The sequence below is a fragment of the Ranitomeya imitator genome, chromosome 2, assembly GCF_032444005.1.
Source record: "Ranitomeya imitator isolate aRanImi1 chromosome 2, aRanImi1.pri, whole genome shotgun sequence".
Lineage (NCBI taxonomy): Eukaryota > Metazoa > Chordata > Amphibia > Anura > Dendrobatidae > Ranitomeya > Ranitomeya imitator.
The window spans coordinates 834,621,984-834,641,240 of record NC_091283.1 but is presented as its reverse complement, the minus strand read 5'-3'; the positions used below and the strand labels follow the sequence as shown (position 1 = coordinate 834,641,240).

The 19,257-nt window shown below is 40.7% G+C and overlaps 1 protein-coding gene across 1 annotated transcript in view; it reads right to left on the bottom strand.

Moving 5' to 3' along the window:
• Positions 1-2,347: 2,347 nt before the first annotated feature.
• The window catches only part of LOC138666076 (solute carrier family 2, facilitated glucose transporter member 3-like), a 37,957-nt gene continuing 21,047 nt past the window's right edge, over positions 2,348-19,257 (bottom strand). Inside the window, exons 3-10 of the mRNA XM_069754199.1 lie at positions 16,250-16,410; positions 15,092-15,332; positions 14,214-14,376; positions 8,355-8,542; positions 8,156-8,260; positions 7,466-7,567; positions 6,128-6,337; positions 2,348-5,559 (exon numbers count right to left, since the gene is read on the bottom strand). Coding sequence (XP_069610300.1) covers positions 5,350-5,559; positions 6,128-6,337; positions 7,466-7,567; positions 8,156-8,260; positions 8,355-8,542; positions 14,214-14,376; positions 15,092-15,332; positions 16,250-16,410 — 1,380 coding nt within the window. The 3' untranslated portion in view covers positions 2,348-5,349. The remainder of the gene's footprint in view (positions 5,560-6,127; positions 6,338-7,465; positions 7,568-8,155; positions 8,261-8,354; positions 8,543-14,213; positions 14,377-15,091; positions 15,333-16,249; positions 16,411-19,257) is intronic.

Below are 19,257 nucleotides of genomic sequence, written 5' to 3'. Positions count from 1 at the left end.
GGCAACACGGACTTTCAACTCCCTCCAAAGGTTTTCTATAGGGTTGAGATCTGGAGACTGGCTAGGCCACTCCAGGACCTTGATATGCTTCTTACGAAGCCACTCCTTCGTTGCCCTGGCGGTGTGCTTTGGATCATTGTCATGTTGAAAGACCCATCCACGTTTCATCTTCAATGCCCTTGCTGATGGAAGGAGGTTTGCACTCAAAATCTCACGATACATGGCCCCATTCATTCTTTCATGTACCTGGATCAGTCGTCCTGGCCCCTTTGCAGAGAAACAGCCCCAAAGCATGATGTTTCCACCACCATGCTTTACAGTAGGTATGGTGTTTGATGGATGCAACTCAGTATTCTTTTTCCTCCAAACACGACAAGTTGTGTTTCTACCAAACAGTTCCAGTTTGGTTTCATCAGACCATAGGACATTCTCCCAAAACTCCTCTGGATCATCCAAATGCTCTCTAGCAAACTTCAGACGGGCCCGGACATGTACTGGCTTAAGCAGTGGGACACGTCTGGCTCTGCAGGATCTGAGTCCATGGTGGCGTAGTGTGTTACTTATGGTAGGCCTTGTTACATTGGTCCCACCTCTCTGCAGTTCATTCACTAGGTCCCCCCGCGTGGTTCTGGGATTTTTGCTCACCATTCTTGTGATCATTCTGACCCCACGGGGTGGGATTTTGCGTGGAGCCCCAGATCGAGGGAGATTATCAGTGGTCTTGTATGTCTTCCATTTTCTAATTATTGCTCCCACTGTTGATTTCTTCACTCCAAGCTGGTTGGCTATTGCAGATTCAGTCTTCCCAGCCTGGTGCAGGGCTACAATTTTGTTTCTGGTGTCCTTTGACAGCTCTTTGGTCTTCACCATAGTGGAGTTTGGAGTCAGACTGTTTGAGGGTGTGCACAGGTGTCTTTTTATACTGATAACAAGTTTAAACAGGTGCCATTACTACAGGTAATGAGTGGAGGAAAGAGGAGACTCTTAAAGAAGAAGTTACAGGTCTGTGAGAGCCAGAAATCTTGATTGTTTGTTTCTGACCAAATACTTATTTTCCACCATAATATGCAAAAAAAAATGATAAAAAAACAGACAATGTGATTTTCTGGATTTTTTTTTCTCAGTTTGTCTCCCATAGTTGAGGTCTACCTATGATGTAAATTACAGACGCCTCTCATCTTTTCAAGTGGTGGAACTTGCACTATTGCTGACTGACTAAATACTTTTTTGCCCCACTGTATATATATATATATATAAAAACGAGTGTATGTATGTGTGTATCGATGATGGTTGCCATGGTGAAGATGATGTCATAATGGTTGTCATGGCGATGATGATGTCATAATAGGTTGCAGTGGTGACAGTTATGTCATAATGGTTGCCATGGTGACGATGATGTCAGAATGGTTGCCTTGGCAAAGATGATGTCATAATGGGAATATGGGCATCGGACTATGGGATGGAGGATATGCATGATGGGAATATGGGCACGGGACTATGGGATGGAGGATGTGTGATGGGTATATGGGCACGGGACTATGGGATGGAGGATATGTATGATGTGTATATGGGCACAGGACTATGGGATGGAGGATATGTATGATGGGTATATGGGCATGGTGCTTTGGGATGGAGGATGTGTATGATAGGTATATGGGCATTGGACTAGGGGATGGAGGATGTGTATGATGGGTATATGGGCATGGGACTATGGGATGGAGGATGTGTATGATGGGTATATGGGCACCGGACTATGGGATGGAGGATGTGTATGATGGGTATATGGGCATGGGACTATGGGATGGAGGATGTGTATGATGGGTATATGGGCACGGGACCATGGGATGGAGGATGTGTATGATGGGTATATGGGCATCATGCTATGGGATGGAGGATGTGTATGATGGGTATATGGGCATCATGCTATGGGATGGAGGATGTGTATGATGGGTACATGGGCACGGGATGAAGGATGTGTATGATGGGTATATGGGCGCGGGACTATGGGCTGGAGGTTATGTATGATAGGTATATGGGCACGGGACTATGAGATGGAGAATATGTATGATGGGTATATGGGCACGGGACTATGGGATGGAGGATAATCATTATAATTTGTTATAACTAACCACAGTTAGTTACTATGCCCGGGCAACACCAGGCTCTTCAGCTAGATAAATATAAAAATGGGCCATCCCTTTTAGGGGAATATTATTTGAGTTCTTTCAATCTTTTATATATGCCATCAGTATATGATCTGTTAATGACACTATTAATTTGGCACTATATTGCAGCATTAAGTAGGGTGAGACTAAGAGCCTAGGCAATAAAAGACACATCTATGGTATTATTTAAAAAAAAATACTCAGAAAATTTTTTTTTATTACTTTTTGGCAATTTTTAAATGTTTAGCATCATGGGATTTTTTTTTATGACTTTCATTTTGACCTAATAGTGCTTTTTTCCCCACAAAATGTAATTTTTGTTGTTGTAAACAGAGAAAATTACATATATACATATATTATAAAATGAAATACATCGTGTAGTATATCCGTACAGTAAACAAATAATTTCCTCACTTTCCATAATATGATACAATTTTAAAAACTGATAAATTTGCTTTTACAATTTTTTTTATTAGAATTTTTTGGACCCACTATGAAATATGTATATATTTAGGCTGGATATTTGCAAATCAGCAGCTCTAGTATGATTGGGACAGTGCTGGGAACCATCTTCCAGACTCATGGTGCTGGTCCAACAGTCATGGTGGCCAGAAGAAACCATCCAAATTTATTTTTTGGATGACCATTGCTATCATTATTAGGGCTCATTCAGTTGTCCGTGCACATTAGTCCGGAATGATAGCAATGGTCATCTAGATAAGCTTGAACAATGGGCAGCGACTAATAGAAAGGTATTTAACAGGAAAGAAAAAAAACAACATTCTACATCTGGGCAAGAAAAATGAAAATTGCATCTACAGAATGGGAGGAATGGAACTAAGCAACAGCAAGTGTGAAAAAGATTTAGGTATATTAATAGATCACAGACTTCACATGAGTCAACAGTGTGATGCAGCAGCAAAAAAGGCAAACACAGTTCTAGAATGTATTAAGAGAAGCATAGAGTCTAGATCACGTGAATTAATTATCCCCCTCTACTTCTCCTTGGTCAGACCTCATCTGGAATACTGTGTCCAGTTCTGGGCATCACATATTAAAAAAGACATTGAAAAACTGGAGCAAGTTCAGAGAAGAGCGACCAGGATGGTGAGCGGACTGCAGAGTATGTCCTAAGAGGAACGGTTAAAGGATCTGGGAATGTTTAGCTTGAAAAAAAGAAGGCTAAGAGGAGACTTAATAGCTGTCTACAAATATCAGAAGGGCTGTCACAGTGTAGAGGGATCATCATTATTCTCATTTGCACATGGAAACACGAGAGGCAATGGAATGAAACAAGGAGAGAAGATACAGATTAGATATTAGAAAAAACTTTTTGACAGTGAGGGTGATCAATGAGTGGAGCAGTTGGCCACGAGAGGTGGTGAGTTCTCCTTCAATGGAAGTCTTCAAACAGAGACTGGACTGACATCTGTCTGAGATGGTTTAGTGACTCCTGCATTGAGCAGGGGGTTGGACACGAGGACCCTGGAGGTCCCTTCCAACTCTAACATTCTAGGATTCTATGTTAATTCATAGACTGGCTGCGGCTCTCCTGACTCGAGCTAGACCGCTTCATGTATTTCTATGAGGCTGTCTCTCTCGGGTCAGGAGAGCCACAGCCAGTTCATGCATTGCAGTCCAATATTGGATCAATGTGCATGGACATTTTAATGAGCCCTTATTGGAATCAGGACCCCACCTGCAATCATAGCCCGCTCAATTACATGAATATAAAGCGATCCAATGGTAGAATGACTAGTTACACTTGTAATGAGTCCAGACACCATTCATAAGGGATGGCCTAAAGAAAGATTCAAGCTAAAAAAAAAAAAGGATAAGTAACAAATGGAGCAAAAATGGTGGCAAAATAGAATTTATTCTTTAATCTATTCTTTAAAAAAATGGATTTGTTTGAAAATTGATGAGATAGTTCCCATTGTGCATCAGTTTTTATTCTGATTTTATGAGTCTCCGAACACTTCTATTGTTCTGTGCATTGCTTATAAAACAGATGCACTAATGGATGATATAATGGATGACCCTTCAGTTATGATCCGTGAAAAGATCTTTTTTTAGGGTTGGACCAAACCAAAAAAGTTGAGCAGACCACGTTTTATGTTTCATGGTTCTAAGGTATGGCCGTACATGATTGTAATGTCTCTAGGATGTGGGGAGTAAGCTTGACGGCTCACTGTTCTCGAAGGCAAAGGATGGAACATGCTGAAATTCAGCATGCCCAAGCACTTCTTCACCCGATATATGCAAAACGAAACAATCAATAGTGCACCTGAAAATAAGCTGAGAAATCTTTCTCCTCCTGGACTGATAATTCATTTTCAGTTCAGGGTAAGATCTGTAAAATGTGTATTCAATGAAGGCACAATTTCGCGTTAATGAGATAACAGAGAACAGTTGGTACTTTTAAAATTCTATGGAGGAGCTAGAGGCTAGAGGTGAGGGATATTCCACTCTCACAGTTCCAGTTCTCCATGGAGCTTTATGAGCACCAACGGTCATCTCTTATCTCAGCAATAGGAAAGTCTGTATTTACTGAGTCATATTTTACCCATAAATACGATCAGCGCAAGAGGAGAAAAAATGAAATTTCCCTGATGAGATCTATTACAGTTTCTTATTTTCATGTGCACTATTTATTTTTGTAAAAGAAAATTAAACCGACGGTCACTCTTTAACACTTGCTGTAGATTTGCTGAATATTACTGCTAGATACACAGGGGCCCTTCTAGCAAACAGGGATCAATCAAAGTGGACAATCCCTTTTATTTGAATATATAATGTAGCCGTGTCTCTGAGATAAGGGAAGGGGGGGAGATGTTTCTGCAGAATCGTGTGAGCCGACAAGATAGAATAGCAAATATATAAAAAATATCTTCTTGAATACACTTTAAATAAATAAAACTAGACGAAAAGTTCTTGATGATCCTGGTCCTGATCATTTGTACCAGGAGGAACAAGGCTCTCCATTCTTATAATACTATACACTATATTCAGGAAATCTGGTTCTGATGGATCCAGGGGCGTTCAGATCTGCAGAATGATGCCACTTTTTCCAAGACTTCCATGTAATCCTTGCAGAAAAAAATAAACTTTCCTGAGATGTTTCAGTTCATGGTCTGATCGTGTTTGGAGCATGGTGGACATCTACCATCGCCTCATGTTCTGCTTACTCCAGAGGATCCTGCGGCACCTTAACACCGGTCAGTTCTACGCTGTTGCGCTTCCCGGCAGGTTCTGGACGACTCTTTTTCTGAAATTCCTGGGCTATGTCTTCGAATGTCCGACCCCTTGTTTCAGGGACTTTGAAGAAAGTGAAGATGAAGAAGATGATCAAAAAGCCCATGAATATGAGGAAGACAAATGGACCGCATCCTTTCTGTAGTTCGGAAAGAGGTGGGTAGAGGAAGAAAAAAAGGAAATTTATGAAGTTGAGAGAACGCGATTATGGAGCTCGTTCTTTAAAGAAGTTTTCTGCCAAGAGCTGAGACTTTCAATTAGGTCCTACCCTGAGACAAGTAACGGGGCTGACAACCCATGTCCAAAAAAATCTATTCCGAAAAGCAAAAAGATTTCTGGTACCTAGCTCCGATCTCTGGTTTGTTGAGGTTGGGTTTCACTTCTTTGGCCAGCTCGGAATCTCCTGGCACCACTGTTGTTTCCATGTCAGGATGTTGCCCGGGGTATCGCCATACACAGACATCATATAGTAACCTGGAGCCTAGGAAATGACCAAGGCGCCCTGGATGCCGGGCCAAGGACGCCGGCAAAAGAAGTCCAACTGGCTACAAGTGGACCGGACCAGAGGTCGGAACTGGGTAACGTAAATCTTTTTGCTCACCCCTATGATCCAGTACTGTCCTAAGTGTGGACAGGATATTGGATATGGTCCATCCACTTCTTGGTGAATATCCCCTTCCGATATCTAGACCACCTTTCCAACTCACCAGTGCATAGGGAAACAACATGCCCACTAGAAAGTTAGCCGTCCAGTTGGAACATCCAGATACAGCCATGGCTGCCGGCCGAGGACCTTGACTGAAGAGCTCAGCTACGATGAACCAAGGAATGGGTCCTGGGCCGATCTCAAACAAAGCCACAAACCCAAAGACTGCTGCTATGCTGACGTAACTCCATCCTATTACCTGGCCGTCGTTCTGGAACAACAGGAGGAAAAATAAAAGCGTTATCACTGTCATCAAGGGATCACGCTACCTTCCTCAGGAACATGGGCATCACTATAATTGGATGGTGTTAGACTGGTGGCGGCGGTATTACTACATAGGTACTGTCATTATAGCATATATTGGTAATATTATTTCAGGCAATATACAGTGATGCAAATTGGGGACTAGGATATTATGATTTAACCACTGTACGGTGGTCTTATTTGGGCACTGTATGGCGGTATTAAGTAAGCACATTATGGTGGAGTTCTTTGACAATCTTAGGGCAATATTATTCATATGTGTTATTATTAGTTATGCTATTAATACCCTCTTTATAGTGTTTTTTTAGCACTCTTTAGTGGTATTATGTAAGTACTATATGGTCGTGTACCGTGATTTTATGTATTTGTTAACCCCTTGACATCGCAGACAGCTATGCATAACTTTTTACCATTTTACTATCGATATACCCATATTTATTTTTTTGTGGGACAAGTTGTATTTTTTTGTCGGCTCAATTTAAGTGACCATATAACGTAGCGCAAGCTTTTTTTGCGGTATTCATTTTGCGAGTCAGGACTATAATGACAATCTAAAAAAAGAATTATGTTTTTTATACAGTTAGTTAAACTTTTACAAGTTGGTTAAACTTAAAAATTTGGTTTGCGATGCCATCTTCTTGGCTCAAAACTTTCTCATGTTTTGTGTGAGTTATAAATTGGTCTACGATGAGCTGTACTTGTTCTAGCTATCATTTTCGCCTTCATATGGCTTTTTACTCAGTTTTTATTCCATTAATTGGGGGGATGTGAAGCCACTAAAAAGCAGCACTTTTTTTTTTATCTAGTGCTATCTTGGGACACAGAACATGGGATATATTGACCACAGGTACAACAATATGGTGCAATACAGACAGACTGCCTTAATTGGAGCATTAGCTTAGCAGATACTTTCTCAGTTGCCTGTAATTAATTATTTTCCCATATACTGTGAGCTCCCCCTGGTGGTGGCTGCAGGTAATGGAGTCTATCCCAAATATTGCTCTTGGGCCCCATGACTGTGGAGTGGGCCCCAGTTCTAAGGAGATAAATGGCTAGGAGGGAGTCATGGTCTTACATTTAGTTTCAAGGAAATTGTCATGATTACTGCAAACACTGCCATTCCACCAAGACCAACTAGGTGCAGAGTCCGACGTCCGGCGCGTTCTACAACCAAGAGCTGGAAGAAATGACAATATTATTCACATTTGCACATATATTAGTATATGGAGTACTAACGAGCAAATCTTCTGTAGTGAAAATTGGGAAATTTGCTCCAATTTGGTCAAAAAATTCAACAACAAATACAAATCAAATGTAGATTAGTTTGGTTTGATCACCAAACCCCTGCCCATACTAAATATATATAAAAACAAATAAAAGAATTATACCTGCCTTCACCTGTCCAGTTGTCAAGTCGCTGGTGTGGTCTGCATTGGGCCATCCTTGGTGGCAAAGATGGCCCAGTGCAGACCACACCGGCGATTGGACCAAAGAAGACAAGTGAAGTCCAGGTGAATATTATGTTTCTATCATTTTTTACTCTCCCTACACTTTTTAATCCAACCGAAAGGCGGCTGATCAGCCACCTTTTTAGTGGATTCACGTGTCTCAAATTGCAAAAAAAAATCAAAACGCATTTTGTCAAAGCCAATTATTTTGTGAGATTCGAGTTGAACTCAATGAGTCTCAAAGTGATTGGCTCGTGTCTAATATGGGGATATTACTAATATGATGAACTAAGCTCACACTGTGGGTCAATACTCACCGACACTACCGTAAAAACAGTATTCACCACACCGGCACCAATGGTTGCATAAACCGGATTCGGAACATTTGCGGCCTTGAAGATACTTGTGGAATAGTAAAACACCTGTAAAGAAAACCAAAGCGGTCAATCAGAGGCTAATAGTGAAAAAAAAAATGAAAAAAAGAAAGAACAAAGGCTGAAAAATAAGATGACTTACTGCATTAATGCCAGATAGCTGCTGCGAAAGCTGCAGAACGATGGCGATAATAATGGGCTGCCGGTACCGACTGAAGCGGAACAGTTCTATAAAGGACACGGGTTTCTCCTGTGCCATGCGGTGACCTTCTTCCTTCATCTCTTCTATGTCAGAGGCCACGTCCTGAGTGCCCCGAAGTTTCCGAAGAACTAAAATCACATATGAAGTCCGTCAGTATTAAACAAAAAGTAGTGACAAAGTTTCTCCAAACTTTATGTTGAATTTATCAAGTCAATAAAATGCAAAAGGCGAAGCCTCAGAAGCCGAGAGGCATGAAGGCAAAGATTGGGCAATGGTGCCATCAGTTGCCAACTTCTTGGGGCAATAGAAGTCTAGTTTTTGCTTCCTTTTTCCGACGAACCATAACTTTTTTATTTTTCCCTCTACACGGCCGTAGGAGACCTTGTTTTTTTGCAGGACGACTTGTGGTTGTGAATGACACCATTCACTTTACCATAAAATGTATTGAAAAACGGGGGGAAAATACAAGTGCAGTAAAATGGTGAAAAAAAACAAAAATCCATTTTTGGGGGGAGGGGATTTTTGGAGGGGATCCCCAGTTTACAGCATTTATTGTGCAGTAAAAATAAAGTGAAAACTTGATTCTCTAGGTCACTACAATTATGACAATACTAAACTTGTTTGGGGAGGTTTTTAAAGGGAAAAAAACAATTTTGTCATTTCCATTTTTTTACTCTGTACAGCATTTACCATACTGGTTCCTCAATGATATTTTGATATAAAAAAAGCAACTCTAATGTCTATTACATGGAAAGAACACAGAACACAATGGTGCAGGACTACTACTACCACCATTACAACTACTACTGATACTTTTACTTCTACTTATTTATTATTATTTTTTTTATTCTACAACTACTATTTCTACTTCCATAACTTCTATTATTACTACTTCTACTACATCTCAGTAATTATTATTATTATTCCATTACTACTAGTTTTTCCACCACTACAACAAACACTAGTAGTAATTATTATTATTATTATTATTATTATTATTATTATTACTATTACTACAAGTGTGTCCATAAAGTCATGGTGTACTTTTGACCAGTCACTGGAAAGCAACAAAAAACAATAGAAATGTGAAATCTGCTCCAAATAAAATAAAAACTCTCCCAGTGTCATACCTATTCAGTGCAGTTCGATGTCGGCTCCATTTGTTGCCCTACACACATCCAAACGATAGTGAAGTTCTTGCCACACACGGGTAAGAAGGACGTCTAGTGTTACAGAGTGAATAACATCTGTGATTCTCTGTTTTAAGTGATTAATGTCGTTGATACGTTCAATGTACACATGTTGCTGAGATGATCTGAGCACATGTGAGTTTTATCTTTCTTCTTTAATCCATGTTATTTTATAATTGCTTTGTACATACATACTTTGTTTCATATTGTAACATTTTTATATACCTTTTTATAAACACTGCCTGATCTTTATGGAGTAAAATATTTAAAATACTAGCTTCGTTCTCCTGCTCTAAAACGAACCCTAAGTCTTCTGAAGGGAATTACACTACTGTTTTGGGTTAGCGGTGGACCCGTTAATCGAAGTTGGTGGCAGCATACCTTGTCCTGCGCTTTTGGGAGTCGTTGTAGCGACGGCGGCGTTGATAATTATTGTTCCTGCCTGAGTGGGAGTAGTTATATCGCAAACAATGGTGGTGTAGTGTGAAGGAGCGCCATCCTGTTGAAAAAGATTGAACAGCAAAAAACTTGAGGGCACTACAAAAATTCTAAAGGGGATCACTGAAGTTATATGGGTGATCATGACACTGCTTTTTTTCTGCTCTTTCATGGTCCTTTTGAAAGATGACACCTTCTGGAAATTGTGGCACTGCATACAATTCCAACATGTCAAGATACGTGTTTGCCGTCACCAGACCGCTACGCGAAAAAAAATGGGCCTATCACCTTACCATGCATCAGGCCACACCACACGTTCACTTTAGTGGTGTTACGTTCATACTCAACGTAGGCATGAGGATGTTCAGCAACCCATATTCGGACGTTATGGCGATGAACATGTCCATAGATATGGAAGGTCGCCTCATCGCTAAACACAATCTTCTGCAAAAATCTTGCACCATTGTGGATCTCATGAAGCATATCTGTAGCAAACGCGCATCGTTTGGGTCTATCCACCGGTTTGATACCGTGCAACAGCCGCAGTTTGTACCCCGTAAATCAGAGACGTTTCTTTAACACCTTATGAACTGTAGTCTTGCTTCGGTGTAATTGTAGAGCACACACACTCACAGATTTTTTAGGGCTCCTTAGGTAGCTATCCCGTATAGCCTCTACAGACTCGTCACTGACTGATGGCCTACCAGAACGGGGTTTCTCCACCAAACTGCTGGTTTCCTTCAACTGCTTATCCCACCGAGTAATGTTATTCCTATGTGGTGGCGCTTCGGTATAAACGCGCCGATATTCACGTAGCACTTTGGTCACGGATTCGAATTTAGCGAGCCACAGAACAGACTGAACTTTCCTCTGTACAGTCCACATCTCGACTGGCAAGAAAAACCACACAGCTGGCATACGCCTGCGGTTGCATGATGTCACAGACCTGGCAGTGTATTAATCAGAGTTCAGTTTATCAGGGGTTAATCTGACTGGGGGATCAGCACCAGCTTAAATGAGTTTGTGTTGTTTGATTGGTTCTTGTTATCTCTCCTCATGAACAGGTCTGATATGATTGGGCCAGAGAAAGGGCGCCAAAATGTAAACTATAAATAGATCCTGTGACTGGTCAAAAGTGCACCATGACTTTACGGATGCACTGTATTATTGTTATGTCACCACTACTTCTACGAATACAACTACTTATTCTACCATTACTTCTACGTTTTCTTCTACTACCGCCACCATTACAGCTACTACGTCCTCTAATACAACCACTACTCCTTCTTTTGTACAGTTTTTATCATTGCTCCGATCCTGCTCTGTCTCCTCTACATTGCGGTCATCTGACACATGGTGCTTGTTTTAATATTAGAAGTTAGGACAATCTCGATGGGGATACCTTGTCGCGGTGGGACGGCTTTTACGCTTTTTTTTATCAAGAACAGTGTTTACCAAGTATCCTATGTTATTTATATGCACTATTACTTACTATTTAATTATGGCTGGGTAATGGGTATATGTTCATTTTGTTTCTACTTTTACTTTTTTTACTACTTTTTACTATCACTACTTCTACTACTGTTACCACTACTTCTTCTCCAACCACCACCACTATTTTTACTATTACTTTCAATACTACTACAACTACTTCTTCTACTAACACTATTAGTAGTAATAATATTAATATTCTACCACAACTACTTCCACTACTACCACCAACGCTACTACAAATAACTCTACTGTTTCTTATCACTGCTACTTATTCTACCAGCACTACGAGTACTACTACTTCTACTACTATCATTACAGCTACTAGTTCTTCTGATACTAGCACTATTTGTTTTATTACTACTTATGCTTATACTACTGTGTATTATTCTGCTACCACCATTACTTTTACTACTACTACTAACACCACTATTGTATTACTTTGTATTCTTCTACACTACCACTACTACGTCTTCTTCTACTAATTCTCCATTACTAGTCCCTCTCCTACCACTACTACATCTTCTTCTACTAATTTTACATTACTAGTCCCTCTCCTACCACTACTATGTCATCTTCTACTAATACTCCATTACTAGTCCGTCTCCTACCACTTGAACGTCTTCTTCTACTAATTCTCCATTACTAGTCCCTCTCCTACCACTTGAACGTCTTCTTCTACTAATTCTCCATTACTAGTCCCTCTCCTACCACTAGTATGTCTTCTTCTACTAATACTCCATTACTAGTCCCTCTCCTACCACTAGAACGTCTTCTTCTACTAATTCTCCATTACTAGTCCTCTCCTACCACTAGAACGTCTTCTTCTACTAATTCTCCATTACTAGTCCCTCTCCTACCACTAGAACGTCTTCTTCTACTAATTCTCCATTACTAGTCCCTCTCCTACCACTAGAACGTCTTCTTCTACTAATTCTCCATTACTAGTCCCTCTCCTACCACTATTACATCGTCTTCTACTAATACTCCATCACTAGTCCCTCTCCTACCACTGCTATAACTCCTTCTACTAATACTCCATTACTAGTCCCTCTTCTACCACTGCTATTACTTCTACTAATACTCCATTATTAGTCCCTCTTCTACCACTGCTATGACTTCTACTAATACTCCATTACTAGTCCCTCTTCTACCACTGCTATGACTTCTTCTACTAATACTCCATTACTAGTCCCTCTTCTACCACTGCTATGACTTCTACTAATACTCCATTACTAGTCCCTCTTCTACCACTGCTATGACTTCTTCTACTAATTCTCCATTACTAGTCCCTCTCCTACCACTATTACATCGTCTTCTACTAATACTCCATTACTAGTCCCTCTTCTACCACTGCTATGACTTCTTCTACTAATACTCCATTACCAGTCCCTCTTCTACCACTACTACATCTTCTTCTACTAATACTCCATTACTAGTCCCTCTTCTACCACTACTACGTCTTCTTCTACTAATACTCCATTGCTAGTCCCTCTTCTACCACTACTATGTCTCCTTCTACTAATACTCCATTACTAGTCCCTCTCCTACCACTACTACGTCTTCTTCTACTAATACTCCATTGCTAGTCCCTCTTCTACCACTACTACGTCTCCTTCTACTAATACTCCATTACTAGTCCCTCTCCTACCACTACTACGTCTTCGTCTACTAATTCTCCATTACTAGTCCCTCTCCTGCCACTACTACATCTTCTTCTACTAATACTCCATTACTAGTCCCTCTCCTACCACTACTACGTCTTCTTCTACTAATACTCCATTACTAGTCCCTCTCCTACCACTACTACATCTCCTTCTACTAATTCTCCATTACTAGTCCCTCTCCTACCACTACTACATCTTCTTCTACTAATTTTACATTACTAGTCCCTCTCCTACCACTACTATGTCATCTTCTACTAATACTCCATTACTAGTCCCTCTCCTACCACTACTACGTCTTCGTCTACTAATTCTCCATTACTAGTCCCTCTCCTGCCACTACTACATCTTCTACTAATACTCCATTACTAGTCCCTCTCCTACCACTACTACGTCTCCTTCTACTAATACTCCATTACTAGTCCCTCTCCTACCACTACTACGTCTTCTTCTACTAATACTCCATTACTAGTCCCTCTCCTACCACTACTACATCTCCTTCTACTAATTCTCCATTACTAGTCCCTCTCCTACCACTACTACATCTTCTTCTACTAATTTTACATTACTAGTCCCTCTCCTACCACTACTATGTCATCTTCTACTAATACTCCATTACTAGTCCCTCTCCTACCACTACTACATCTTCTTCTACTAATTTTACATTACTAGTCCCTCTCCTACCACTACTATGTCATCTTCTACTAATTCTCCATTACTAGTCCCTCTCCTACCACTACTACATCTTCGTCTACTAATTCTCCATTACTAGTCCCTCTCCTACCACTACTACGTCTTCGTCTACTAATTCTCCATTACTAGTCCCTCTCCTACCACTACTACGTCTTCTTCTACTAATTCTCCATTACTAGTCCCTCTCCTACCACTACTACGTCTTCTTCTACTAATACTCCATTACTAGTCCCTCTCCTACCACTACTACATCTTCTTCCACTAATTCTCTTTTACGAGTCCTTCTCCTACCACTACCACCGTCAGATTCTCCAGACACTCACTGGTCTCAGCTTGCTCATGCTCCTTCTTTACTATCAGTAGATATCGGGGGCTCTCCGGGCAGAACGGCAGCAGCCCGCACTGAAGGACCGACAGGATAACCGTGATCCCCAGTAAGAGAGGCCAGAAGGTGGCCGACCCCAGGATGACTTCCAGCCCGAAAATCTAAAAGAGAGAATACAAAGACCAATCAGGATGTGAGATACTTAGTAGACAACGCAATCTCATTGATCCATGTCCTATGTTATGGGCACACCTGATATCGGCAAACTTTAGTCAAATGTGTATGGGGGCCTTTAGAGGTGAGATGAGGTCCTGAAGGGTAAATCAGACTTCTCACAGCCATAAATGTTACGAATAATTGTATAACACAGTTATTGGATTATGGTATGGATGGAGGCCATGCTATTTGAGCACTTTATGGCAGTATTTACACACTACAGAATAACAATTAAGAAGTGTATATTGGCCTCCATGGGAAATGCCAGCTGAAATCACAGTACCGCACAGGTCTAACATAACACTTGGTACCCACTGTCAATAAGCTAGGGATGGATTATGGCTTGAACCGCGTGGGAGTTTATTCTATGGATGTATTATGAAGATGCCATAACCAGTTGGTTGGAAGCCAACTCCCGACTCTGCAACTGATCATCTGATTGAGGGTGCTGCAGAGCTCCATCCATGGTGTTGTGGCCATGAAAGGTACTGCAGACTTTCTTTCATTCACTTCTACATGCAGTACCACTCATGGCCACTACAAAATGTACGGCGCTGTGGCTCTTCAGGTGCACTGTAGCACCTCCAATCACTTGCTCAGACGTAGGCTCTTTAGGATTAGGATATACACCGATCTTATTGCACCCTCAAGCCAACCAACCTGCGCTATCAATATTCCCACTACGATGCCAAGCTGGTTCAGAGTGCCTAGAGCGCCTCGGTAAGCAGTCGGTGCCAGCTCCCCGATATACATAGGTATGAGACCGGTGCAGAATCCAGAAAATACTCCAATGATGAATCTTCCAATAATAAGCATCTCAAAGGACCAAGCAAGCTTCGAGAGAGCCATAAGTGCTCCCCCCACCAAGGCGGCGACATTGACCAACAGCATTGAATTCCTCCTGGTAAAGAGAATGTGATCAGATCAATCGATGGCTTTAAAATGAGTCAATCATGTTATTCTGCATGAACACAGAGTCAATTGACACCAAAACGTCACAAACCTACTGAAACTGGAGATGTTTTTGTACCAGAGAGTCAGGTCAATTGGCCCCGGAATGCGTTGTCATCTAATAGAACCTTATTGTGTAATTATGACTGAGGATTTCATAATTTGGTCCCGAAGAGCGCTGCAATTAACTGGAACTGGATCAGATTGTGTAATTAGGCCTGAAGAGTGTTTTAATTAGCTTCAGAATGTGTGGCAATCTAGTAAAGTGGCACAGGTCCCTTTTAAAGCCCGGAAAACCGGCCCGAAACGCGCTTCAATCAACTGTGAGTGTTTTATATAAAAAAAAGTGTTAATTAAAAAGTTACGCAAGTCGCGAAGGGGTTATTCCAAAAATAACACGTTATCCCCTATTCATAGGATGAGTGATAACTTACTAATCGTTCAGGGTCCGACTAATTGGGACTGTAGGGCCCTGAGAACCGGGCTCTGCTGCCCCTTCTGGAAGGGAGCTGAGGTGCACATGCTTCATCTCCGCTCCATTCTCGGTCTGTGTGACTGCCGGAAATAGCTGGATGCTGTCCTTTTCTTTTCTCCTGCAGCCCCTGTCAACCAAGAATGGAGAGGAGACCAAGTATGCGCACCTCAGCTTATTCGGGTCAGGGTTCCGATGGTCCCAGATGACCAAAGGATCCCCAGCGATCTGCACGTTATCTCATATCTTATCTATTTTTGAAAAAAAAACTTTAATAAACTAATTTGCATTCATTTTATTTACACCTTTGCTCGACAAGGCACGTGATAATAAAAGAATTGTGGCTTGAAATGTACCAACAGTGACAGTGACAGTGACAGTATCCCCGCTCTCACCTCCCAAATCGGTTGGCAAAATATCCAACAGAAAGAGATCCAAACATCCCCCCGACGGAAAAGATAGCCACGGAGAGGGACCACAGTGAGGTGAGCAAGCTCTCCGACATCGGCGTCCGATATCGATGGATGTACGCGTCATTATAGAAGGCTTTGATGATCTATGAAAAAACAAGAAACCATTTAGAAAGACAGAATGATAAAATCACCTCTTTCAGAAAAAAAAAATATCATATAATCTCTGTTACATCTTTCTTTTTGTCAACGGCCAGTAGCTCACCTACTATCAACGCCATCAACTATCAACGTCTACTTGCTAACGCTTTCCAGTTTTCTATCATTTCTTAGTTTTTCTTTAAAAAAACTTGAAAATGAGACTATATAGCACTGGATGAAGCATGAGAGAAAACAGCCGTATACAGTGTCACCTAAAGTATAATTAGATATTGCTGCCATACTGTACAAATAAATAATGACGTAAACAATGCAGCATCCACAATTAATACTAACATACACCGTGCAATCAAATATATCTCTACACGTAAAAAGCTAATATATACTGTACACACAAAGAAAGTCTTCAGGTACAAAACACGTACTATATAATGTGTGCATATAAATACAGTAATACTACTATATAGTGCAGATAAATTATACTGCAATATACTGTTAATGTATCACTCTTTATATGATGAAATATAATTGTGCTACAATGTACAAAATGCAAAGTAGCACATACAGTATTCACGTGAGGATGTTAAAGGTCTCCGTTTCATGTACAAAGTCAGTTCCAGAAAAGTTGGGTCGCTGAGTAAAATGTAAAGAAAACAATAATGCAATAAATTTGAAAATCTATTATAGCCATATTTTATTCAGAACATAGGACAGAGATAAGGAAGTTGAGATAAAGAGATAAAGTAGTTGAACATTGGTAATTTTTCCATTTTATTTTAAAAAAATAACTCATTTAGAAATTGATGACAGCAACACATCTCAAAGAAGTCAGGGCAGAGATGGTAAAAGGCTGGAAAAGTAAGCGCTATTAAGGAAAAACAGTCGGAAGGTCAATATATAACTAAGTCACATGACTAGATTAAAAGAGCATGTTAGAGAGGCAGAGTCTCACAGTAGCAAAGATAGTCGGAGATCACCAGTGTGTGAATGACTGTGTCTACAGATTGTGGAACAATTTCAGGAAATTATTTTCAGAATATATATATATACACACACACAGCGGTATGAAAAAGTGTTTGCCCCATCCTGATTTCCTTTTTTTTGCATATTCGTCACACTTAAATTATTATTATTATTATTATTATTATTATACATTTGTATAGCGCAATTTGTTCCATGGAGCTTTACATGTGAAAAGGGAGCAGATATACAGCTGTTGCCAAAAGTATTGACACCCCTGCAATTCTGTCAGATAATACTCAGTTTCTTCCTGAAAATGATTGCAATCACAAATTCTTTGTTATTATTATCTTCATTTAATTTTTCTTAAATGAAAAAAACACAAAAAGAATTGTCCTAAAGCCAAATTGGATATAATTCCACACCAAACATAAAAAGGGGGTGGACAAAAGTATTGGCACCGTTCGGAAAAATCATGTGATGCTTCTCTAATTAGTGTAATTAACAGCACCTGTAACTTACCTGTGGCACCGAACAGGTGTTGGCAATAACTAAATCACACTTGCAGCCAGTTGACATGGATTAAAGTTGACTCAACCTCTGTCCTGTGTCCTTGTGTGAACCACATTGAGCATGGAGAAAAGAAAGAAGACCAAAGAACTGTCTGAGGACTTGGGAAACCAAATTGTGAGGAAGCATGAGCAATCTCAAGGCTACAAGTCCATCTCCAAAGACCTGAATGTTCCTGTGTCTACCGTGCGCAGTGTCATCAAGAAGTGTAAAGCCCATGGCACTGTGGCTAGCCTCCCTAGATGTGGACGGAAAAGAAAAATTGTCAAGAGATTTCAAGGCAAGATTGTGCGGATGTTGGATAAAGAACCTCGACTAACATCCAAACAAGTTCAAGCTGGCCTGCAGTCCGAGGGTACAAGTGTCAACCCGTACTATCCGTCGGCGTCTGAATGAAAAGGGACTGTATGGTAGGAGACCCAGGAAGACCCCACTTCTTACCCCGAGACATAAAGCCAGGCTGGAGTTTGCCAAAACTTACCTGAAAAAGCCTAAAACGTTTTGGAAGAATGTTCTCTGGTCAGATGAGACAAAAGTAGAGCTTTTGGGGCAAAGGCATCAACATAGAGTTTGCAGGAGAAAAAAAGAGGTATTCAAAGAAAAGAACATGGTCCCTACAGTCAAACATGGCGGAGGTTCCCTGATGTTTTGGGGTTGCTTTGCTGCCTCTGGCACTGGACTGCTTAACCGTGTGCATGGCATTATGAAGTCTGAAGACTACCAACAAATTTTGCAGCATAATGTAGGGCCCAGTGTGAGAAAGCTGGGTCTCCCTCAGAGGTTATGAGTCTTCCAGCAGGACAACGACTCAAAACACACTTCAAAAAGCACTAGTAAATGGTTTGAGAGAAAGCACTGGAGACTTCTAGGGTGGCCAGCAATGAGTCCAGACCTGAATCCCATAGATCACCTGTGGAGAGATCTAAAAATGGCAGTTTGGAGAAGGCACCCTTCAAATATCAGGGACCTGGAGCAGTTTGCCAAAGAAGAATGGTCTAAAATTCCAGCAGAGCATTGTAAGAAACTCATTGATGGTTACCGGAAGCGGTTGGTCGCAGTTATTTTGGCTAAAGGTTGTGCAACCAAGTATTAGGCTGAGGGTGCCAATACTTTTGTCTGGCCCATTTTTGGAGTTTTGTGTGAAATGATCAATGTTTTACTTTTTGCTTCATTCTCTTTTGTGTTTTTTCATTTGAGACTAATTAAATGAAGATAATAATACCAAAGAATTTGTGATTGCAATCATTTTCAGGAAGAAACTGAGTATTATCTGACAGAATTGCAGGGGTGTCAATACTTCTGGC